Source organism: Ictidomys tridecemlineatus, chromosome 5, assembly GCF_052094955.1.
Source record: "Ictidomys tridecemlineatus isolate mIctTri1 chromosome 5, mIctTri1.hap1, whole genome shotgun sequence".
Taxonomy (NCBI): domain Eukaryota; kingdom Metazoa; phylum Chordata; class Mammalia; order Rodentia; family Sciuridae; genus Ictidomys; species Ictidomys tridecemlineatus.
In genome coordinates this window covers 7,933,683-7,960,148 of record NC_135481.1, presented here as the reverse complement: position 1 = coordinate 7,960,148, position 26,466 = coordinate 7,933,683, and the positions used below count along the sequence as shown (strand labels likewise).

Sequence of the window (26,466 nt, the reverse complement as noted above, 5' to 3'; positions counted from 1 at the left end):
AATGTGCTCTTCATTTTAAGAAACTTCTGAATCACACAGCTAGCAAGTGGTTGAGCCTGTATTGGATCAAGATTTATGATTGTAGATCCATTTTTATTATTCAGTGTGTACTGTTGATTTCATGATTATAAAATTAAGAAAGATGTGATTATTTAACTTTTCAGTCCAGTGATTCTCGTGTTTATTTTTAACTTTATAGTCCATGGCAGAAGTCCTTGCAAAAAAAGAAGAGCTAGCAGATCGTCTAGAAAAGGCCAATGAAGAAGCCATTGCTAGTGCTATTGCTGAAGAAGAACAGTTAACTAGAGAAATTGAAGCTGAAGAAAACAATGATATTAACATTGAAACTGACAATGACAGTGATTTTTCTGTGAGCTTTTATAATTTTTAACATAATTTTTGAATTATATACAGAAGTAAAATTCTTAGGACCAGAAAGGCTTTGAGTTAATATAGCCCTACTTAAAATTATTTTCTTAAAAATAATCTTCAGTAATAATAATGATAATAATTATTTTTATTATTCTCCTGGTGATTTAGACTTACATAATAAACAATAGCAAATGGTTTTTTAAAAATACTTGACCGTTGCTAAATATTTTCTTATGGGGTATACAACTTCCACGTTGTTATTCTCATTTTACCAATCAAGACTTTGAGTCTTAAAGAAAGTAAAATCTCAACCTTACCCAAATAGTCATTTATACTGACGAAGAATCTAAGGGTTTTACATGTTGTATTCTTCAAACAAGTAGCAAATGATGCACTGCAGTGCTGTTACTCAGTGCTCAGGTTAAAGAAGTGAATTTGTTAAAGAATAAAAGTAACCATCAGTTTTATATTTCACATATTTTTGTGCTGTTTAATGCCCAACAAAGACTCTTATGCTCTGCTAATGTGTGCTTTGTATGTTATGTCAGTGTTGATTATGTAATAGTATAATGTCAGTATGTTCCTTTTGTCTTTTATTCCTTTTGTCTTTATTAATGACTAGTAACTTGTTAAAATGTATAGTCTATGGTATTTTAATTTGGTAATTATTGTGACTATACAAAGTATGTACCATTTTCCTGATTTCAAAGTATTACTTAAGTGAAATATATTAAGAAACGGTTGAAAAATTTCACGTATATGTTTATATAAATTGTGTTTGAAAATTTGTTTTTCTTTCCTTGCATTTTAGGCCAGCATGGGCAGTGGGAGTGTATCTTTCTGTGGTATGTCTATGGATTGGAATGATGTTCTTGCAGATTATGAAGGTATTATCTGTGTGTGTGTTTGTCTCTGTGTATATTTGATGTGTAGGTACAATGGGATATAATAAGTTATTTTATTATGTACGGTTTCTGTGTAAAATAAATAATTTGAGGTAGGTAGTAAAATTCTTAGGACCAGAAAGGCTTTGAGTTAATACAGCCCTACTTAAAATTATTTTCTTAAAATAATTTTAAACTTTGTTTTAAAATATTGGTTTTAGAGAACCACGTGGTTAAAGGGTAACAGTGGTTTGCTTTTTTCTGAACAGCTCGTGAGTCTTGGCGCCAAAATACATCCTGGGGGGATATTGTAGAAGAGGAACCTGCTAGACCTCCAGGGCATGGAATTCACATGCATGAAAAACTTTCCTCACCATCTCGTAAAAGGTCTGGCCTTTGAAAATTAATTTGAAATGTTTCACAGAAGAAAAACCAGCCACTCTTAACTATTAAATAGAGTTGCTTATGACCATTTTGGGCACATTACTTTAGGACATTTCCAGATCCATTGAAAAGTGATAATAGTTTCCTGAAATGCTAGTCCAAATTGAGTTTTGTATACTTTAAGACCTTTGAAGTCTAAAGAACACTATTTTTGGCCTCATCATGTAAACATTTGTGTCTCTTGTTCTTTTGTTTACATTAATAGAACAATTGCAGAATCTAAGAAGAAACATGAAGAGAAACAAATGAAAGCACAGCAGCTAAGGGAGAAGTTGCGTGAAGAAAAAACATTAAAGCTTCAGAAATTATTAGAAAGGGTAAGTTTTTATTTTTAGGAAAGTGTGATAGTCTTAAGTTGGTGAGCATATTTTCAAATAGACTATTTTTTGATCTCAGAGGAGCTAAACAAACCATAAAAATAATTATATTCTCTAGGATATAAAGGCATTTCTCTCTGAATTCCATAAGATTATCTGTGTTTTTTTTTAAAGAATGTATTTTTCCTACATTGAATTTTTCTTTTCTAAACTATCTCATAAATTGATATTTTGAAGAGTTGGCATGGATTTGTGAAGCTAACCTTTGTCTCTTGCCATTTTCATTGCAAGGTATCCTTGTGTAGTCTGGTCCAAAGTGTATAATCATGTTGTAGGACAGTTTTGAGGTTAAGGTTATTAGTTGTTTTTTTTTTTTAAATGTATGGCTGTCTGTGGCCAGCTCTGTACTTGCTGTTGGCTTTAATTTTTAATATTATGAATGTCCCCATGACCAGCTTCTGCCACAGGGGAGCAAGCTGCCACCCTTGCCCCTAGTCATTGTAACTATGTACACATATGCTGCTGGTGGTATAGGTGGCATGCAAATGGTCCATCCTGCTGTATATGTGCATGCAGGCAAACACTGGAGCTGTGCATGTTGGTAGCTCTGCCCAGGCCCCTATCACCACCTGCCCCAGCCTTCAACTACTCAGATGTGTTCACGGCTTAACAGAAAACTGTTACCGAGAATCTCAGTAGCCTTTGAGGTACTGCAAGTACCTGGCAGTTTTTGCAACTGGGGAACACAACAGTTACTGATGTCTTTAATGCCAGCATTTGAACTGCCATACCAGCACACAGTTCTGGACTCAAGAGGTGCTGTACACCTCTGTGCATGGTGTTCCATGCGCCACTAGGCCTGGTGCAGCAAACACTCCCCTGTTTGCCTTCTTACTGTTGTCAGTGGCCCCATAACCCCTTATCCCAGCTTATGGTCTTTTCTTACCAAAGCTGGTCCATAAAGTCTGCACAAGACTGCTGCTTCAGATGCACAGGAAGCAAGGCAGGGATATAAAGGACATGAAAAAAAAATTAGGAAAACTATCAAAATACATGCAGATCCACAAATTTCCTGATAAAGAATTCAAAATAATCATTCTGTGGTAATTTGGCAAGCTACAAGAGAACACAGATAATTATAAAAATTAGGGAAACAATACAAGAACAGAAGAAGTTCAAGAAAGAAGGCATAAAAAAAGAAATTCTATATCTCAAAAATTCAGTGACTGGATTAAGAAATGCAATAGAGAGCTTCAATAGCAGACTTGATGAAGCACAAGAAAAAAATCAGAATCCAAAGAGATCATTTGAAACATAAGTAAGAGGAAGGAACAAAAAAAATCAAGAAAAGTTATTGAAATTATGTGAAACCATTATCAAACCATATACACATCATAAAATTAAGAAGGAGAGAAAGGGACAAAAAGCTTTTTAAAAGAAATAACTAAAAATTTCTAGATGTCCGTAGAACACCAGACAGGTTAAAGATAAGTCTACACCAGCTGGGTGCAGTGACACATGCCTGTAATCTCAGTTATGCGGGAAAGTAAAGCAGAAGCATCGCAAGTTTGAGGTTATCCTTGGCAACTTTTCTATTACCCCCCCTCCAATCTACACCCAGACTCATTAATTATAACTAAACTATGAAAACTCAAAGAATTTTGAAACAAGTAAGAGAAGCAGCTTGTCACACACAAGAGAACCCCCTCACCAAAACAGTAACTGAATTTTTCAACAGAAACCTTACAGACCTGGAGGCCATGAGACAACATATTCAAAATGCTGAAAGAAACTGCCAACTATAATTACTATGCCCTGTAAAGCTAACCTTTAAAATTTGGGGAAGATTAAGTCTTCCAGACATTAAACTCTGAAGGAGTTTATCACCACTAGATATGCCTTAGGAGAACTGCTTAACAGAATTTTTAAAATGAAATTGAAAACATGATAAACAGCAATGTGAAAATATGTAAAAGGGGCTATGACTGTGTATCAGTGGTAGTGCATTTGCCTGGCATATGTGAGGCACTGGGTTCATTTTTCAGCACCACATATAAGTAAATAACAACTAAAAAAATATTTTAAAAAAAGAATAAATTTTAATATTTGGGGTAAATATATTGTGAAATACAGAACTTAACACTAAAATGGTGCACGAATAGTAACTCCAGTTTGAAAATTAAAGGACAAAAGTATCAAGAATAACCTAAATGACAAAAATTTGGTAGTGGATTTACAAGTAAAAAGTGGTTAACTTCCACTGTAAGACACAAAGTATGTTTTTAGGTAAAAGTATAGTTTTTGTTTGCAATTGAACTTGGGTTATGACTATCAAAGCAAAACCTATCAAAGACATTAAAGGTAAAGAAAAACGAACCATTATGAGAGCAAAAAGAGAGAGTAAAATAAGACTGCAGTGGAGAAAGACAATAGAACTGCCAAACAGAATAGTCACACAATGGCAATATGAGTTTCTACGCCCGGCACAGTGATATGTGCCTGTAATGCCAGCAACACAGGAGGCAAAAGCTTGTTTGCAGGTTGGAGGCCAGCCTGTGCAACTTAGGAGATCTTGTCTTCAAACAAAAAATAAACAAGATTTGGCACATGACTCAGTAGTTTCTCTGGGTTTAATTCCCAGTAACAATCAGCACAACAAAGAAGCATAGTAGTGCCTGGGTGTGGTGGTACATGCCTGTAATCATAATGGCTCTGGAGACTGAGACAGGTGGATTGCAAGTTCAAGGCCAGCCTCAGCAATTTAGTGTGGCCCTAAGCAATTTAATCAGACCCTGGCTCCAAATAAAAAATAAAAAGGACTGGGGATGTAGCTCAGTGGTAAATTGTCCCTAGGTAAATTCCCAGTATCCTTTTTGCCCCCACCCACATCCCCTAAAAAGCATAGAGTGCCTGAATAAAAAAAAAAAAAACTAAGACCCAGTCATATGCTGTCTATATGAGACTCATTCTAGATTTAAAAACACACATTCACTGGATGTGAAGGGACAGAACAAAGATATTACATTCAAATTTTAACCAAAAATTAGTGGCCAAACTTTTGTTAGACAACATAGACTTTAAGTCAAAAAGTGTCACTAGAGAGAAAAATCATTGAATAAATGATAAAAGAGTTAATTCAAGACATAAAACTATATTTGCACCCAACATCAAAGTATATAAATATATAAAATAAATATTAACAGATCTGAAATGAGGAATTAATAGCAGTACAGTAACAGTAAATGACTTCAAGCCCCAGTTTCAACAATGGAATATTCAGTTGAAAAATCAATACGGAAATAGCCAGTTTAGTTACACCTACACTGAATAGACATATACAGAATTTTCCACCCAAAAGTAGCAGAGTACTTATTCTTTTCAAGTGCACATGGAACATTCTGCAGGATCGATCACACGTTTTGTCACAAAACAAGTCTTGAACGGTTTAAGAAGATCATACCAAGTATGTTCACAGACCACATGGAATCAGCCTAGAAATCATTGACAAAAAGAAAACATGAAAATTAACAAAAACATGGAAGCTAAACACTACACTGTTGAACAACTAGTAAAAGAGAAATCAATAGAGAACTTAAGTAATACTTTGGAGCATATGAAAAAACCAATACTGAAACTTGTGAGATGTTGTAAAAGTAAGTATTAAGAGGAACATTTATGAAGATGAATGTCAACATTTAAAAAAATAGCTAGGTCTCAAAAAAGCAACCTCATTTTCCAACTAGAGAATCTAGAAAAAGAAGAGGAAACTATACACAAAATTAGTAAATGGTTGGAAAGTAAAGTGGAGTAAATGAAATGTACAAAAAATAAATGAAGCTGAGTCGTTTATTTAAAGATAATATAGCAAGTTTGAAAAGAGTAAAGGGTTCATCTGTAATGCTCATTGGAGCATTATAGTTATACATAGTAGTTAGGTTCATTTTGAGAAAATCATACATGCATGGATTTGATTCAGTCCCCGTTTTCCCCCTTTCCCCTCTTCTCCTGTTCTCTTTACTCTATTATCTTCCTTTCACTTATTTATTTTAATTTCTACTTATATAGAGAGGTGATAAACCCCATGTTATATTTATATATGCACATAATGTGTTTTTGCTCATTCGCTCCCTTTCTTACTCCCCTCTCTCCTTTCAATCTCCTTCTTCTACTCTGCTGATCTTATCTATATCTTTATGATATTTGATCTGCTCCTCCTTCTTTCCCTTATTTTGCTCTAGCTTCCACATATGAGAGAAAGCATTCACCCATGATTTTCTGAAACCGACTTATTTTACTTAGCATGATGTTTTCCATTTTCATCCATTTACCAGCAAATGCCATTATGTCATTCTTTTTTATGGCAGAATTAAGCTCCATGTGTATATATACCACATTTTCTTTTTCTTTTTTTTTTTTGAGAGATAGAGAATTTTTTTTAATATTTATTTTTTAGTTTTCGGTGGACACAACATCTTTTTTTTTTTTTTTTTTTGTATGTGATGCTGAGGATCAAACCCGGCACCTCGCGCATGCCAGGCGAGCGCACTACCTCTTGAGCCACATTCCTCAGCCCTATACGACATTTTCTTAATCCATTCATCTATTGATGGGCATCTGGGCTGATTTCATAATTTGGTATTGTGAATTGTGCTTCTTTAAACATTGAGGTGGCTGTATTGCTGTAGTATGGTGATTTGAGTTCTTTTTGATAAACACTGAGGAGTGTGATACCAGGGTCATATGGTGGCTCCATTCCAAGGTTTTTGCTACTGCTTTCCAGAGTGGTTATACCAATCTTCATTGCCACCTTATGAGAAAAAAGTGGCTTGATTTTACTGTGGTGGTCAAAACTGTTGGCAGGGATGGATTTTCATTCTTTAATATTTAGTTTTGGCTCTATAACATTTGGATCAAGGTCTAGGGGTTGTTAAGTTCAGTGTTTTTGTGTTTCTCACCTAGCTGCCCACTGGGTGTAGTAGCTCTCAGCTTCCAGTTTCCCAGTATGGAATGGGATAGACTGGGAAGTAATGTCAAATTGTGTAGTCCTTTAGTGGAGGTGATATAGAGTTCTAAATTGAAAGTTCCAGTAGTTGAAATTTTGTCTTGGTTGACCTTTGGAACTTGTCTCTTGGATATTTGGGATTTAATCCATCCTCTGTATTGCTGGGAATATTCAGGTCTCAGCTGGATGTCTGGATGTCTGCATCTCTGGGGCCTCCAGTAAAATTCACTTTTAGGATGTAAGGAACAACCCTTCATAATTTTCACCTTCATCACTATGGTTTATGAACTACCAGGTATCCACAATGTAGTATGGATGCTCCTGTGTGGCCACTTTAGGTGTCTTCCTAATAACTCTTGTGGGGTGCCAGCAACAAAGGGAGCTTTCCCGCCCTTGGTATCTGGTGTCTCTGTGAGCCAGGTATAATTTCCTTTCTGCCTATTTCAGTCACTCTGGTTGAAGTTTACTCAAGATGTCATAAAATGTGACTGCTGGCTTCTTCTTTTGTGAATTCCTGGTCTTATGTCTCTGTTTGCTGTTGTGCAGCATTTATAGATAGTTCCTGGGCCATAGTAATTTTCCAGGTCAGCAGTCTTGGTTTCCTCAGAACTATTGCCCCAGGTGCCTGAAAAGTTTTTTGGTTGGTTTTTGCTGAACCCCTCTCCTCACTGACTCTGTATTTATTAAAATCAGCTTCCCTCTGTAATCCATAGCTTCTCCCAAGCCAAATTTTTGTGGTTTTTTTTTTTTTTTTTTTTTTGGTTAACCACCAAGCTATCTCTGCCTATGCCCCTTCCTCCCCTCAGTGGCTGCTGCTGCTGCCACCAGCTAAGTTGTCGAGTCTCTAATGTATTATTTATTACATTCTGTTTGAAGTTTCTAACTTTGTGTGTCTCTGTGGTTTCTTTTACTATCTAGTTTTAAGTTTACCGAATCCTCTTAGCTACGCACTTGACGAGAAAGAGTCTGTTGGCTTTGTAAGTCTGGTACTAAGAAACTGCTAGGAAGTGTATCCTTTCTCTAATCTGTCATCTTACTTCCCTGAGTGGCTTTTTTTGGGAGAGAAAAATCAAGAAGCTCTTCACTATATTTATGAAGAAATAAGAGATTTAAAATTGAAATGGATGTAACCATGGATGACAAAAATTTTTTAAAAATGATAAGGACTATTATGAACATTTATGTGTCACTGTGAAAAATAAGTTTATTTTCTTTATAAATCATCTTGTTTCTGGTGTTCTGTTATGGAGGCACAAAACAGACGAAGACATTCATACATGAAAAATCCATAGCTAATATCATGATTGAATGGGAAAAAATGAAAAATTTCGGTGAAATACTTGGTAAAAGGCAAGAATATAGTTTTGGTAAAGTTTTAAGGTATAGAAGCAACATGCAAAAATCAGTGGAGTGTTTATACATTTACAATCAGCTATCTAAAAGGGAAGTTATTGAAAGAATCCAGTATTTTCATTAGCAACAGAAAGAACAGAATACTTGGTAATGAAATAAGATTAAAGATTGGTAAATCAAAATTGTAAAACATTGATGAAAGAAAATATAGAAGACACAGTAAATGGAAAGACATCTGATGTTTGTGAACTGGAAGAATTACAGTGTCCCTACTATCCTAAGTATAATCACTGTTAGAATCCCAGTGGCTTTTTTACTTTTTTACAAATAGAGAAAACAATTCTAAAATTCAAATAGAACCACAAAAGACCACACAGAATCCAAGTAATTTTGAGCAAGACAAACAAAGGCTGGAGGCATTACTTTTAATGACTTTATATTACAAAGGTATAATAATATGAATATTACTGAACTTTAGTATAAAATTCTGCTATTTGTTTTACTATGTGTAGAGCTAGAGGGCATTAAGCTAAGTGAAACAAGACACAGAAAAAGAAATACTGACTGATCTTGCTTATATGTTGAATCTAAATTAGTTGAATTCATAGGAAAAAAATTTAGGATTATGCTTGCCAGGAGCTAGTGGGAGAGAAAATGGGGGTAATGTTGGCCAAGGGTACAAAGTTTGTTATACAAGAATGAGTAATTTCTGAAGGTGTAATATATAGCTTCATGACTATAGTTAACGAAATGAAAAACAAAACACCAAAGGAAAAGTTTGGTTTATTCTTGGAATGTGAAGATCTTTTTTATTAGAAAATATATTCATGCAGTGTGATATAAATCTAAAAGAGTTTTTAAAAAGCCATCATTTTCAACTATAACTAAAAAAGGTGATCAGGTTTGAATACGTGGGGTACTAATTATTTATAGAAGACAGTCTGAATATTTAGAGCAGGGTAGAAACTGATCAATGTGGTATAGTGGGTGGAAAGAACCTGGGCTTTAGAGAAGGCTGACCCAATTCTGATCATGATATTACCTTGTAATCTCGATGTTTTAGGTAAGATACTGAAAATAGCATTTCTAGCTTCTTTTCTTACCTTTTCAAAAAATATATTTTTAGTAGATGGACACAATACCTTTATTTTAGTCATTTATTTTTATGTGTGGTAGGCAAGTGCTCTACTACTGAGCTACAACCCCAGCCCTGCATTTCTAGTTTCTATATCTATAAAATGAATTTTATAGTGATTAACTTGTTATGATGCTTAAATGAGGCAAGTATGTGAAATAGTAGCATAGAACAGGTATAGATGATCACTATTATTGTTACTGTCAATTGGCAGATGTAGATGAGTACTATGTTAGTTATCTATGCTGTATTACAAATGAGCCCAAAATTTAGTGTCTTTATTTTATTTTATTTTTTTTATGTGATGCTGAGGATTGAACCCAGTGCCTCACACATGCTAGGCAAATGTTGTACCTCTGAGCCACAATCGCAGCCCCCAAATTTAGTGTCTCAAAACAGGAAATGTTTATTAGCTCACAGTTTGTGCTAGGAGCGGACTGCCTAGTGATTCTTGCTTGGGGTCTCTTGGGTAGTTGCATTCAGGCTTTCATTCAGGGCAGTAGTGATCTGGGGTGGAATGATCCACTTCCAAACTCACTCATGCACTTATTTGCAGGCCTCACTTTCTCTTTTGCTATTGACTAGAACTCTCATTTTCTTGTCAGGTGGCCTTTATATAGTTTAGAAATCTTTGTGACTTGGCTGGTGGTTTCCCTATAGAAAGAATCAGAGATGGGGAGAGGGGGGAAGGGTGATAGCACAAAAGAGTTGATAAAATGGAAGCTATACTTCACTGTTACTATTTTTTTTTTTTTGCACGGGGGGGGGAGGGGGGACGTGGTGGGGGTCATCATCCTGATACATTGAGGGAAGAGATTATGTAAGAATCTTTTTAAAAAAGTTTTTTAATTGACATAGGCATAATTTGACATCATAGTGGGATTTGCTGTTACATATTTGTACACAAACAGAATGTAATATGGTCAGTTTCTTCCCAGCACTTCCCCTTTCCCACTCTTCTTACCTCCCCTTGTTTCTCTTCATTTGCTTTATTTATCTCCTTTCTATTTTTATTAGATCTTCCCTCGCCTACCCTTTTTTTCCTTTTTTCTTTCTAACTTCCACACATGACCCTTAGCTTTCTGAGTCTGGCTTAGTTCACTTACAAAAAGCTCTCAAGTTTTATCCATTTCCCAGTAAATGACATAGTTCTTCTTTATGGCTTAATGAAACATTATTGTGTACATATACTACACTTTTTTGTTTGTTTGTTTTGGAGGCACCAAGGATTGAACTCAAGGCCTCATGCCTTCTAGGCAAGTACTCTGCTACTGAGGTACATCCTGGCCCAATATACCACATTATCTTTAATCCATTCATTTGTTGATGAACAGCTATGCTGGTTCTATAATTTGGCTGTTGTGAATTGTGCTGTTGTAACTATGGGCATGCATATATTATTATAGTATGCTGATTTAAATTCTTTTGATAAATACCAGGATATGGTATACTGGAGTCATATGATAGTTTCTTTCTACTCTTGAGGAATGTTTATACTGGTTTCTATTTTGGTCATACTAATTTATAGTCCCACTAATAGTGTTTCTTTCTCCCACATCCTCTATGCAAGGATCTTAATACCAAGTGGCTTTGATCATTGGGAACTATCTTGGAGATTGTATGCTATAAATATCTAACAATGTGACAAAGGTTGTGTGATCACTATATTGCAGTTATAAATGAACTCCTTTTTTATGGAGTACTACCATGCATACTAATCATAAGATTTGCATTATTGAGATATAATTTGGCCAAATGATATGAATATTTATAAAAATGAACTAGGTAACATTATATTCTACTTAGTAGTCAAATTTTGTTGTAAGTTGAAGAAAATTTTCTGATTTTCCTTTTTACCTGAATCTTAATAATTATTTGTTCAGAATGAATAGATCAGATATAAAAATCAGTCTTCATATTTTGGGGTTCTATAAGAGTTACTGTGTTACTTCATTTTTAGCTTAAGTTTACACTGTAAAACAACCATATTTCTTCTCACTATGTTATTTATTATAAACAAAAGTATGTAATATATTTTCTGATAAAATATGATCTTCAGTTATTCATGTATACAAATTATAGATTACTGGAATGAATTGTACATGATTTTAGAGGTTCTCTGGTTTAATTCTCTTATCTATGTAGGTGTTCCTTAATTAATTACAATGGTAAGTTCCACCTTCCATTTGTATGATGGGTTATTGTTTTTAGCACTGTTCTACATATATGGATTCATTTAATCTCTACCGTAACAGGACAAATATTGACCTCCAATTTATAGGGTGTAAAAACTGAATCTTGGAGAGGGTAAGTGTTGTTTTTAGTGGCGCATGACCAATAATTTGCAGAACTAAGGTTTTGAGGACCGTCTTTTGTCTTCTAGTGATGTTACTGCATTTTTATGTGATTGAACACATAATTATTTAGATAAAATTCAACTGGAATGTTAGTTTTTTCCAACTCATGATCTTTTCCAGCTGATGATTTTCTATAATTTATCCTCATTGGTACTGAGTCTTATTTCCTGGATCACAGAACAAGTCTTTTATTTCTGTATATGGCTTTAAGGAATTAAAGGCAGACTTCCCTCCGCCCCCCTATTTTGTTTTGTTTTGTCTTTTGTTGTGCTGGGTATTGAACCCAGGGCCTCCTATATACTAGGCAAGGATTTATTACTGAACCACACCCCCAGTCCTAAAGGTACTTACTCTGTGTATGTTGACTCCATGGACAAAACCCTCTCTGTTCCTTCAGAGAATAATTTGAATGCAAATATTGTGATTTTTTTTCAGATTTTTTTTTCGTTTTCTAATCTCTGAAGTTACTTATTTCTTTTGATTCTTTATAGCATAGAAATATTAAGGTTTATGAACATAATATGCACTTTGTTCATTTTACTCTTGGTGCATTACAATAATAACCAAAAATATTTCTGGAGAGTCATGTCTGATGCACTGTTTTGAGACTTTTACATATACTAACTTAATCTTCAAAATAACCATATGAGATAGGTACTATTTTTATTATTTCATTCTTATAGACACGATAATTGAGACCCAGGTTAAAAATGTTGCCCAGGTTTCAGAGCTAAGTGGCCAAGGTAGATTATGGACATTGGGAGTCTGGCTTTATATTTTGTGTCCTTAATCATTATTCATACTCCTGCATATCCTTCCAGGTTTAGACTGTGTATTTTATAAACTATTTAACTATTTGCACTTCTGTTGAGCTACTGTGGATTTTGAAATTAAAGATGTGATAATTTTCCACACATAGGAGAAGGATGTTCGAAAGTGGAAGGAAGAATTACTAGATCAACGACGTAGGATGATGGAAGAAAAATTACTTCATGCTGAATTTAAACGAGAGGTGCAGTTACAAGCAATTGTGAAAAAAGCACAAGAAGAAGAAGCTAAGGTATAGGATAGTTGCTTTATACAGTTAATTAGCTAAGTACCCTTTTCAGTTGTTTATAGTAATAGAAGTTAATATTTATCAAGTGTTTATTCTGTACCAGAATAATAGGACATTTTACTGGCTCACTTAAAATTTACTAGGTACAATGTCTTGCTTTAATTCTACAAGCCTTACTATAATTCTACAAGCCATATATTTTTATAGCTCTATTGAGATACAATTGACAGAGAAAAAGCAGCACATATGTAAAGTATTCATTTTGATGACATTTTGACATGTTTATGTCCCTGAAACTATCAGTACAATGAACATAATAAATAATTCCTCTTTGTAATTCATTCCTTTGTCCGACTCTGTTAGCAAGCAATTTCTGATCTGCTTTCTATCACCATAGATGTTTGTATTTCCTAGAATTTTATATGAATGGAATCATACAGCATACACTTTCCTCTGGCTTTTTTCACTCAGCATAACTATTTGAATTTCATCTGCTTTTTGTGTATCTCTGGTTCTTTCCTTTTCATTGCCAAGAAACATACCATTGTATGGAAATATCATAATTTGTTAATCCAGTTACTTATTGATGAAAGTCTTCTCAGTTTTTATCTTTACAAGTATAACTGCTATGAGCATTCATTTGCAACTCTTTTTGCAGATGTATTTTTCTTTTTCTTTTGTAGATACCTAGGAGTGCATTGGAAGAGTTATGATAGGTCATGTTTAATTTTTTAAAAACAATTTTCCAAATTGGTTAAACTATTTTATATTTGTGCCAGCAATGAATGCAAGTTCTAGTTATATCACTTGCTGATCAGCCCTTGACATAGTTACATATTTTAATTTTAGCCGTTCCATTTTAGTAGATGCAATGTCTCATATTTTCTTTCCATTTTATTGTATAAAAATGAACATAACATAAAACTTTTTATTTTAATAATTATGAATATGCAGTTCAGTGGTTTTAATACCTATATAATGTTGTGTGACCATCATTACCATCCATGTTTGGAATTCATTTTATCTTGTAAAACTGAAACTCTACACTTACTAAACAATAATGCCTCATTCCTCCTTTCTACCTTTGTACTTTCTAGTTATGATTTTGATCGCTCACCATATCTCATATAAGTGGAATCATATAATATTTGTCTTTTTGTAACTTGTGGTTTATCCTACATTATGTCTTTAAGGTTCTAAATATTGTAGCATACATCAGAATTTCTTTCCTTTTAGGTTGAATAATATTCCATTTTAAGTATAACTATATTTTGCTTATCCATTCATCCATTTAAGTTGAGTTTCAACCACATTTTAGCTCTTATTTATAACCATGGGTTATAAATCTTTGAATCCCTGCACTGAGTTTTTTTGTGTTTACACCCAGAAGTGGAATTGTTGGATAATATGGTAATTCTGCTTTTAATTTTTTTGAGGAACAGTGCTGTTTTTCACAGCAATTGCACCATTGTACATTTCTACCAAAAATACACAAAGGCTTCTATTCCACATCCTTGTTATCTCTCATTATTTTCTGTTTTTGGATAGTCAATGTATGAAAGGTTTGATTTGCATTTCTCTAATGATAAGTTATGTTGAACATCCCCTTTTTTTAATAAACTTTTTTTAGTTGTAGTTGAACACAAAAGCTTTATTTTTATTTATTTTTATATGGTGTTGAGGATTGAACCCAGTGCCTCATATGTGCTAGGTGAGCACACTACTGCTGAGCCACAACCTTAGCCCCATGTTGAGCAATTTCTTATGTGCTTATTGACCACTTGTATGTCAGTATTGAGCCTGTCTATTTAAGACATTTGTCCGTTTTTATTTTATTTTATTTTTGGTTATTGAGTTTTAGGAATTCTCTTATGTATTCTAAATACTGGTACCTTCTCAGATATATGATTTACAATATTTTTTCTCATCCTATGAATTGCCTTTTTATTCTGGTATTAATGTCTTTTTTTGGGGGGGAACCAGGGTTTGAACTCAGGGGCACTTGACCACTGAGCCACATCCCCAACCCTATTTTGAATTTTTTTAGATATGGTGTTTCACTGAGTTGCTTAGTGCTTTGGCTGAGGCTGACTTTGAACTCATGATCCTCCTGCTTCAGCCTCCGAGCTGCTGGGATTATAGGTGTGTGCCACTGCGCCAGGCTACTAGTGTCTTTTGATGCACAGAATGTTTTGATTTTTATGAAGTCCAGATTGCCTATTATTAAAATATTTTGTCTTCAGGGTTACAAAGTTTCTATAGGGTATTTTCTGCTTTTTTTTTTTTTGAGTTATGTTTTCTTCCAGATAGAGTTTTTTTAAGTTAGTATTTGCATACTATATTTCCTGTGAATTTTATTTATTTTGCTTAGTGCCTTAAGACTAAAATATTATGTGTACATTTTTTCTTGAATATACTTGTTTGTCTTGTACTTTCAGGGCAGTTCAAAAGATGGTTATCCGATTAATCTACTTATAAAAGTGGCCTTGTGGCATGGAGATTGGAAAATTTCACGAGAACTATATTCAAACTTTCATGTCTGAGATTTTTAAAAAATTTTGAGTGGTTTCATTCTGTCCTGCATAGATTTCTGAAGTCTCTTCTGCGGAAGAGTTGGCTTTCGTGTTCACTTCCCCATTTCCTTCTTCTGTTTTCACTATAGCGTACTCTCCCTCTGGTTTCAAGAATGAAAGATTTAATAACAAATGATTTTTTTTTGAGTTTTATAGTTAGCTGTACTTATAAAATCTGTATGATCTACTAGTCTGTATGGCTGTTAAGAATCAATGCATGTGAAGTTGAGGATATAGTGTATATAGTTCAGTATCATATGCACTTGCCACTTATTCAGTATATGTCAAAAAAAAATTTACTTTAACTTTTATCCTCTCAAATTCATTAGAATAACAGAAACATACCTAATTAAATGAACTTACTGTGTGTAACTTCAAACTATAATTGTATTAGAGCCTTCATAAGATGGTCTCTGTAAGAATCTTAAATTGTTTCTTTTTTTTTCCTCCATCTTATCACTGGTTTATATACTATATATAAAATTATGGTTAAATTTCTTGTATCTTAGAATTAAATTGATTCGAACCCTCTTTGTTCTTATCAAAGGTAAATGAAATTGCCTTTATAAATACCCTGGAAGCTCAGAATAAGCGCCATGATGTTTTATCGAAATTAAAAGAATATGAGCAGAGGCTTAATGAGTTACAGGAAGAGCGTCAGAGAAGACAGGAAGAAAAACAAGCACGTGATGAAGCCGTGCAGGTAGGATTTCATTCAGCAAGCATTAATTGAGTTGCTGTCATATCCTAGGCTCTGAAAGAGGTATTGAGGGATCCCCAAAGGAGGAAAACCTTGTTTTATTCCCAATGGTGCATTAATTACACTATTTGGAAACATAAAGCCTGATTACCAAAAGACTGTTTACTCTTTAAGATAAGATAATCAGTGCTTTTTGTCAGTAGATGGCAGTCATAGAATCTCTAGCCTTAACCAGGTAAAGCATTAAACTGCTCTGACAGATTATCATCTGTTTTTTCTAATTGGGTTGGGCAAGAATATGCTCTTCTCTTACTTAAGATAATGGGAAAAAAAAAGAAAGAAAGAAAGAAAGAAAGAAAAAGACTGATTTGGGACCAGTATATAGCCTTAATGAATTTGGTCGTCTCTTTGCTTATGAGAAGGAATACCTGTCACTTATTGGGTAGGATCATCAGATAATTAGCTTAAGATTTTCTTATTGGTACAGTATCATTTTTTAATAATAGTTGGACTTACTGTTACATATTTATACATGTAAATAACATTTTTGGTCAATTAACTTTTTTTAGCAGCAGTTTTTTAATTTGTTTTACATGACAGTACAATGATCTTGAATTTAATTAACTTTTAACCTGTGCAGCATACTGCAAGTTGCTACTATTTTCAGGATGGGAAGAAAGGTTAAGGCATTAAATAATACTTGCTTGGTAAAATGGCTTGTCCATAGACTCTTTTATGACTTGTTAAGGTATAGGGAACAAATTTGTAACCTTCAAATACAAATGCAGATTTCTTGTGTTTAATATTTTATCTTATCTAACTTTTATTTGTTCTGATATTTTTCATTTTTAATTACTACAAGTCATATGTTGTGATGGTCTTAAGGATATGAAAAATATATATCCTTGTTTACAATGGAGAGACATACATAAAAAAACATCAACTCATTCGGATAAATGCTGCAGTAAAGAGGAGAGAATACCTTATTTGTGTACAGTGAAGAGGACATAAGAAAGTCAGCAAAAGTTTCATGGAGAGATGATTATTCAATCACGTTTTAAAAACTGAAAACAGGTGCAAATGATGTAGTATGGGATGGCATTTCATTCAGGAGGTATGAGGGACACTGCATATAGTTAGGGTGCAGATCATGAAAAGCTTTGTCACATTAAAAATTGGGAATATTAATGTTTCCTGCTTCTTCATTCATTGATGACTTAGGAAATTAAAATATTAATACATTTTTCAGTTTATTAGTTACTCTTTGCCATTTGTGGACATTAGTTGGTATTCCCATGTTCATTTCTGATCTATATTTAGTTTGAATTCAGTATCTTATTTTAATGAGTGCCAAGCTAATTTGTGTTTAAAAATATAAGGTGCACCTATTAAAGAAACTTAGCTTAGCAAGTGCTCTACTGCTGAGCCACAACCCCAATGCTTAATCCCAAACAACTTAAGCATTTTTGTGATCATGTATAACTAAACAACTTTACACATATTCTTGATTAATGATGAAAAGTGACTACAACCAGTTCGTGAATAGTATACAAGACACTAAAAAATTTATTTAAGCTCTATTTGCATGCCTTTACCAGTCTGCATTGTGCCAGATATATCCTTCTGAAATCAACATATTCCCTTCAATTCTTAGTAACCCTTTGCCCTCCCCTATCATCAGAAAAAGAGATACATATACCCACCTACCCACCCACCCTTTTGTTTACTATTTTACAATTCCCCGCCCCCCCCCAGTAGGTAGAGGTTGTTGTGGAGATGAAGTTATCATTGTGAGCTCAGTTAACTATTAGAAATATTTGAAACTTTCCTCAATGTTTTCTGGACTGAGACTGCTATTGTTGTTATTATTGCTATTCTTTTGTGTATTTGTGTGTGTGGTGCTGGGGATTGAACCCAAGGCTTTGTACATGTGAGGCAAACACTCTTAACAGCTGAGCTACATCCCCAGCCCCCTGATTATTGCTGTTCTTTATTGAGTCCTTACTATGGCTAAGTACCATGCTAGGTACTTAACCTATATTAGTAATTTAGGATCTTTAAGGGAAAGCAACTTGCATAAAGCTGTATAAATAGCAATACTAGAGCATTGATCAGTATATCCCATGAATTAAAAAGGTTTTGTGAGTTGGGAAACAAGGATAGATCGAAATAAATGTATCAGTTTGTCTGTTAATGATGAAAATTAGGAAAGCCCTATGGTAAATGCTTTGTGTGTATTATCTCATATATTCTTTGCAATATTCCAAGAAGTATATTTTATTGTTATTTAGCTTACAGGAAATTAAGGTACAAAGAATGTAACTAAGAAGACCAGAATTACCTAGCGAGTGAGTAATAGGGTCAGGAAACAAAACCAGGGAATCTGACCCAGTGCCTATCATCACTCCTATGCTTTATTTTATTGCCTCTTTCTTCTACCTACCAACTTTCTTCACTTAATACCATTATGAAAGCTTAGGTCAGAAATAAAATCTGTTAACTCTGAGTTTTCCCTATTATATTTAGATTTTTCTTCAATTATTTATTAACAAAAGGCTTTAGAAGTGATTAATCAAAAAATATCTGTTAGATTCCCAAAGAGCATATGGGGATATAGTATTTGCTTAAAATAGCACTTATTCTTTGTGACATATGAAAACCAGATATCATTAGTAATGATTTATTTGATTTTTGTTTAAATTCTAAGAAGCAGTGTGCCTAGTGATAAGTCAGGGCTTGAATATTTAAGTTTGTGTCAAAGGTATAGCCTTTAATCACTTTGGTTTTACACATAGTTCTAATACCTTTAAAATATTTTGAACATTAGGAACGCAAGAGAGCTCTAGAGGCAGAACGGCAGGCTCGTGTAGAAGAACTGTTGATGAAGAGGAAAGAACAAGAAGCCCGAATTGAACAACAGAGGCAAGAAAAGGAAAAAGCCCGTGAAGATGCAGCCAGGGAAAGAGCTAGGTATCTCATTTGCTTTCTTGGTATCTGTTTGGGTCTTGGTGGATTTGGGTACTAAGTAAATATTTGATGCTGTGTATATTTTTCAGAAATAGTCATAAATACAAAAATATACTGAATTTTGATTTCCAAATATTAGGATGTTACTGTCAAAATGGAAACTTTTTGAAATTTTTTATTGGATGAGAAAATTTTTGGTTTAAAAAAAGAGAATTTGATTCTGGCTAGCTTAAAGAAAGGGGAAGTATTCAAAGACATTGGTGTAAATAATAGCTTAATTCAAGATATTTTGTAATGTTTCTTATGATTTCTTTTTCATAAGGTTTTAGAAGTATATTTGCAAATATTCGGGCATTTCAATTTTTTTTCTTTTGTTGATTTCTAATGAAATATTTTGTAGTTGAGGAATGGGTGTAATTTCAGTGCTTTTCATTTATTGAGACTTACTTTACAGCCTTGGATACTAAGTATCTTAGAGAATATTCTTTGTGTCCTTGGAAAGTATTTCTATACTATTATTGTTGGATAGAGTATTCTCTACATATCAGTTAAAGTTAGTTGATGTTGTTGTTTCCTGTGTACCCACTGATTTTCTGTTTAACAGCTCTGCAGAGAGGATTATTGAAATATGTGAATTTAATAGTTAAATCATTTATTTTATGTTTTAGTTTTCACGGTTTTGTTTTGTATATTTTGGTGCTTCATTAAGTGCATATAATTTATAGTTGTTATGTTTGACTGAGACATTGACAATTTTATTTTGAAATGTTCCTCTGCTTTCTAAAAAATATTTCTTAGGTTTAAAAAATTTTTTGTTATGTATATAAATATAACTATAATTACTGTTTACATGGAATGTCTTCTGTCATTTTACTTTCATTCTACTTATATGTTTGTATCTCAAACATGTCTCACAGACTACATAGAGTTGGGTTTTGCTTTTCTATCTGGCCTGCTACTTTCTGCCATTTGATTTTGTGATATGTAATCCATTCCTACTTGATGTAATTAACTGTCAATGTGATTGGATTTATATTTGCCTTTTTTAAAAAAATTGTACTGGGAATTTAATCCAGGGGTACTTTAACACTGACTCACATCCCCACCCCTTCATTTATTTTGAGACAGGGTCTCACTAAGTTGCTTAGGGCTCTGCTAAGTTGCTGAGTCTGTCCTTGAACTTGTGGTTCTCCTGCCTTAGCTTCTTGAGTTCCTGGGATCACAGACATGTGCAATGGTGCCTGGCTGTATTTGCCGTTTTGCTATTTGTTGTCTTTTTCTCAAAGGTTTTTGGGTTCATCCTTATTGCCTTGTTTTTTAATTAAACCAGTACTTTTTGGTGAATCATTTAAATTTCTTTATTTTTTTAAGATGTGCTATTTTAATTATTTGCTTAATGGTTGTTCTCTGACTTCAAATATTCATCTTGACTTACTACATATCACTTAAGTTTAAAACAAAATTTTGGTTAAACAGCAATTTTATTTTAATATAGCTTAATGTATTCTTTCCCTTGTGTTATTGTCAAATGTCTTACATCTGTATATGTTGTCAGCTGAAAATACAACATTACAATGATTTCTTATGCAGTCTTGTATTTTTAAAAGAAACTAGGTAGAATAAAAGAAGAAAATTACACATTTCTTTATATTTACCCACATATTCATCATTTCTGATGTACTTTAATTTCTGTGTCTTTTGAGTTTCCCTCTTATTCTTGTTAGCCAAATGGACTTCCTTTAGTTTTTCTTGTCAGGGAGTTTTCCTTTCTGTGGATTATCTTAATATTCATTTATCTGGGAATATTTTAATTTTGCCTTCATTTTGAATGAATTTTGCTGAATATAGAGTTCCTGGTTTTTCTTTGAGTGATTTGAATATTCTGATTTCTATTGTTTCTGACAAAACCTCTCCATTAATCATATTGTTTATTTGCATTTGCTGAGTTGTCTTTTTTTTGTACTTTCAAAATATTTTTTTCTCTTTGTCTTTTATCGGTATGAATATCATTTTTCTAGGGCTCCCTTCGTGTTTATCCTACTCTTTATATTAATATATTTTATTAAATTTTTGAAGTGTTTAGGAGTTATTTCTGTTTAATTGTAATTCTCTTTAGGCTCCTGAGGTGTGATAGTTTTTCATAATTTTATGTTTTTAATGACAATTATGAGAAATAATTGCCAGATAGTTTTTATAGAATGTCTCTCAATTAGAAGTTGTCTCAGTTTTTTCTTTTGGTTAGATTGGGGTTATGGCTTTTTGCAAGGAAGAATACAGTGATGCAGTATTATTCTTAACATATCAAAAGTTCATGTTAACTTTAATTATCTAACTGAAGTAGTGTTTGCCAGGTTTCTCCCTTATATAGTAACTTTTAAGATTTCTCTTTACTATTGACTTTGGAATCAGGCTATTGAGAACATAGCCCAAACTTAAAGAATGGGAAGTTATTATCACTCTCCTTAAGAGAAGAATACCAACATTGTTATTTGGAATTCTTCTATATAGGATATTTAGTTTTTCTCTCGTCAGTTTTCATTACTATAACAAAATACTTGGAACAGAGAATTGTATAAGTTTATGTATCACACAGTTTTACAGGTGGAAAGTCCAAAAGTATGGATCCAGCAGTGACCAGAACCCCCTTTGGCTGTAACATGTCATAGTAGATAGTATCATGGTGGGAATATGTGTGAGAGGGACAAGAAACCAGAATGCAAGGAGGAGCCAGTTTTGTTTTTTGTTACAACTCTCTCTTAAAAATTAACCAGCATCCTTGAGAATTACATTAATTCCTTCCAGGGGCACCCCCCACCCCCACCCCATTCCCACCCCAATTTGCTTTGCACTAAGCCTCACCTCTTAAAGGTTTTATCACCTCCCACATTTGGGGACCAGCACATGATCCCATGGGGAAGAAACCACATCCTAATCATAGCATTTCGTTGTATATTTAGTTATTAAATTCTTTTCAAAAACACCAGTATGGATTCATTTATATTTATTTTACACTTTGAGTTATATTCTCATTCAAGTTATTTATTGTTGCCCAAATTATCTTGCCTTTGAATATTGGGAGTTCTTTTTAGTTGCTTCCTGTGTTCTTTTGACTGACTACTACTTCTTCTGTTTCTTCTTTTTTTTTTTTTAAAAAAAGAACTTTCTGACAGTCTCAGAAACTCCACACTCATTTGATCTTTGCCCTGTTTTTTTGTGTTTCTATTCATTGTAATGGTGGTACCATTTAGTTCTGTGAAGTACTTTTGATTTAAAAATATTTTATTCTACCCACTTTTCTCTAATATATATTAGAGAGAAAAATGTGTGTGTGTGTGTGTGTGTGTGTGTGTATGTGTGTATGGAATTCTTTTAAGCAGATTTTGGGCCTTTTAATTTTCTTATTTTTTCACTTCTGTTTTTTATTTTCATGAATTTTTATTCTGCTTCTCAGAAGACTTTCTCAGGTTTTTCAGCTTTTTTTTTTTAGTGAGTTTTAAAAATTTTCTCCTTATATTTTAATTTTCTAAATGTTTGTATTCCTGATTATTCCATTCTTATAAATAGCATTCTGTTCTTTTTTCATGGGTACAACATTATTTTATTATTCCTCATATTTTAATGACAATCTCAGAGCAAATATTTAAATCCATGCTTGGGTCCAGAAACCATTCTCATAGCTGCTAGTTTTTACTGCCCAGTACCAAAAAAACAAAAACAAAACAAACAAAAACTTTATTGCTTTAGTGAGCAGTATACTTAGTGATATCTAGTAAACAGTATACCTGAGAATCAGTAGGCACTCAGAAAAAAATAATTTTCAAATAGTTTTTTAGAATCTATAAATCATTGTGTCCTAATTAAATTTTTTAACCTCATGAGATTTGTTATTCTAAGCAGTTGAGTTTATAACTTCAATTCTCTTCTTATAGAGACAGGGAAGAACGATTGGCAGCACTCACAGCTGCTCAACAAGAAGCTATGGAAGAGCTACAGAAAAAAATTCAGCTCAAGGTAGGGATATTATTTTTTATTTGAAATTTTAGAGTTTTTAATGGAACATGATATTAAAATTTTATCTATAGAACAAAAATTAAGTTATTTGTATTCAGTCTTTTTTTAAAAAAATATTTTTTTGTGGTGCTGAGGATTGAACCCAGTGCCTCACATGTACAAGGCAAGTTCTCTACCACTGAGCTACAGCCTCAGCCACTATAATCAGTTTTTAGACAAGTGTTATATGATTGCACTGTGATTGTTTCAAACTCAGCTATCTGGAAACTAAATTTATTTTGGGGAAGATAGAAAGAAAAAATGTGGAAAAAATGTTAATGAAGTTTAACATTTCCTTTTTTTACTAAACAATTTATTGATGATTTGAAGACATTACTGCTAGGCTTCTGATAGTCATAGATTCTAATCATTTAGAAATAAACTAAAATGATGTTTCTTATGGCTTATTTCAATGCTTAGGAATTATATAATTGTAGCTTGGGAGCTTATGATAAACTGATATTTTCTAGAAAATTTTTGCAGTTACAACAGGTAGGCAGTCTTTAGTATATGACTATTTTATATTGTTATCATAGTTATTTACACATTGGCTTCCTTAGAGGGATAATAACCCCTTAAAATAGAATAATGTATTTTACTATTTATATTGTCCTAGGAATTTATTATTATTAATTTTAATTTAGTGCAGCAAGTATTTATGAATTAGATATAATTTCATTGTCAGGAAATTCATAATCTAGTATGAGATTCAAATGTAATCAAATAATTTCCATATAGATCGAGGCACACAGAGAGTTCTGTGGAAGTACAGAAGAGGATATTTAGTCTAATCTTAGTGGTATCAGAGGAATGTGAAATAAGTTTAGGGAATTCCTGAGCTGAATCTTAAAAGAAGGATGATTTGAGTGGGTAGGAGAAATTATAGATGAATGGAATGCGTTCTAGCCATATGAACTAGTATGAGTATAAAGACATAAGTCTAAAGTAGCTCTTTATAAGACTTTCCTGTGATAGTCACTGGAGACAAAAGGCACCTAGAAATGAAACAAGGGTAGTAGGTAGAGATCTGTGTTATGAAGAACCTTGCTTGATATGTGAGTAAGCATGAATTTTACCTGTGGGAACACATTTTCCACAGTGTGTTCCAGGAAAAGTTCTCAAAAGTGTGTTGCAGGCATATAATTTGTAAAATGTTGCCTCCTATAAACCAAGTTTACTGAGTCATAGAGCATAGTGACATGCTAGGGACTTTGTAACTTTCTATGTTAAAAACCTGTTCAGCTTTAACTTGCTGTTTTCCAAATTTATTTGACTGTGGAACCTCTCTTACCTACTAATATTTTATGGAACACACTATGAGAAATGTGCATGTGGAAGATGTTAAAGGGCTTCATGTAAAACCTTTGTCTTCATTGTACAAGTTGATTTTGAAATAAAATATTCTTGCATTATTTTGGAAGCTTTAATGGAAATGTTCTTTTCTAAGTTCTTAGTATAATTTTGAGTAGTTTTTGAAATTTTCACACTTCGACTTCACCTGCAGCATGATGAAAGCATTCGGAGGCACATGGAACAGATTGAACAAAGGAAAGAAAAAGCTGCTGAGTTAAGTAGTGGGCGACATGCAAATACTGATTATGCCCCCAAACTTACTCCTTATGAAAGAAAGAAACAGTGTTCTCTCTGCAATGTCCTGGTAGGTTGCCATTGTCAATATTATGGTGATATATTATAATTTATTATTAAAGTTTATGAAACCATGCAAATACATTCATTAATCTTTTAAAATTTATGCTTAGGGGCTGGGGATGTGGCTCAAGCGGTAGCGCGCTCGCCTGGCATGCGTGCGACCCCGGTTCGATCCTTAGCACCACATACCAACAAGGGTGTTGTGTCCGCCGAGAACTAAAAAATAAAAATATTAAAAATTAAAAAAAAAAATTATGCTTAGACTTCTCCTGAGTACCATAGGTTTCTTTCATGATTTTGAATGAAAAGTATGTACAAATAATAGTATTTAGGAATGGCAGTGCAAAGTGTCAAAGCAGTTGGGTGCTGCCAAAATGGATGTATGCCTGCTTAATGCAAACCTTAACCAATGTACTTGGGTATTGGAAGCAAAAAAGTAAAGCAACATTTTCAGTGCTGAGACTTGAACCTTCAGACCTAGAGTAAATTATTTTCTGTTAGGTTGGCTATTGTGGATGACACGCCTTTTTTATATGTATATTTCTTTTAATTGTAGTTGGACACAATGTCTTTTTTTATTTTTATGTGGTGCTGAGGATCGAACCCAGGCCCTGCACATGCTGGGTGAGCGCTCTATTGCTGAGCCACAACCACAGCCCCATGCCTTTTTTTTTTTTTTTTTTTTTAAGAGAGAAAAGAAAGAGAGAGAGAGAATTTTTAAAAAATATTTATTTTTTTAGTTTTCGGTGAATATAACATCTTTATTTTATTTTTATGTGGTGCTGAGGATCGAACTCAGTGCCCCGTGCATGCCAGGTAAGCGTGTTACTGCTTGAGCCATGTCCCCAGCCCCATGCCTTTTTTGATTTTATGTCTTTTAGAGGATTCTCAGAATTGTGTTCTAAGGAAAGTATTTTTAAGCCTACTATGTAAATGTTAGAGTGATCTCAATTTACATATAGACTAATAAATCAACTACGTAATATTAAAAATTAGATAAAAAGTTTTATTGATTGCATTGCTTTGATTTTATGCTTTTAGATTTCTTCAGAGGTCTATCTTTTTAGCCACATTAAAGGCAAAAAACATCAACAAGCTGTGAGAGAGAATAGCAGCATCCAAGGGCGTGAACTTTCAGATGAAGAAGTGGTATGCTTTACTTTTGTTTATTTACACTTAATTATTGAGTATCTAGTACATGCTTTTTTATTATGAATAATTCCATGTTTGTATATATTTCTTTGATTAGCTAAAACTATTTAGCACTTAATAACTATGTAATAAGTATGCAAATGTATCATTTTAATGTATATATTTATTTAATAATTAGAAACAAAAATTTAATACTCTCATAATTTTTGTGTAAGAAAAAGTTATGTTTTTTTATATTTTAGTAATGCAAGTCAAGAATTACTTAGTAATATACCAAATTTCTTAGAAAGCAGATAACAGTATATATTGTATATAAGCGGATAATTTTGTATCAATAAAGCACTTAGAAAGTTTTGGAAAATGCATTATTCATCTATAATTATTGTTTATGTCGAATTTATATTTGTATAAATATGTTTATAAATATTTCATTCAGTTTTTATGACTTGGATT

The 26,466-nt window shown here is 33.2% G+C and overlaps 1 protein-coding gene across 15 annotated transcripts in view; it reads left to right on the top strand.

Annotated features, from left to right (window-relative positions):
- The window catches only part of Scaper (S-phase cyclin A associated protein in the ER), a 438,325-nt gene that overhangs the window by 140,976 nt on the left and 270,883 nt on the right, over nt 1–26,466 (top strand). For 14 of the 15 annotated variants that reach the window (XM_078049220.1, XM_078049216.1, XM_078049214.1 and 11 more), the window contains 10 exons: nt 200–370; nt 1,184–1,259; nt 1,526–1,643; nt 1,906–2,017; nt 12,784–12,924; nt 16,042–16,197; nt 19,022–19,164; nt 23,091–23,172; nt 24,716–24,868; nt 25,903–26,010. In XM_078049220.1, coding sequence (XP_077905346.1) covers nt 200–370; nt 1,184–1,259; nt 1,526–1,643; nt 1,906–2,017; nt 12,784–12,924; nt 16,042–16,197; nt 19,022–19,164; nt 23,091–23,172; nt 24,716–24,868; nt 25,903–26,010 — 1,260 coding nt within the window. The remainder of the gene's footprint in view (nt 1–199; nt 371–1,183; nt 1,260–1,525; nt 1,644–1,905; nt 2,018–12,783; nt 12,925–16,041; nt 16,198–19,021; nt 19,165–23,090; nt 23,173–24,715; nt 24,869–25,902; nt 26,011–26,466) is intronic. The other variant, XM_078049218.1, reaches the window with a different exon arrangement.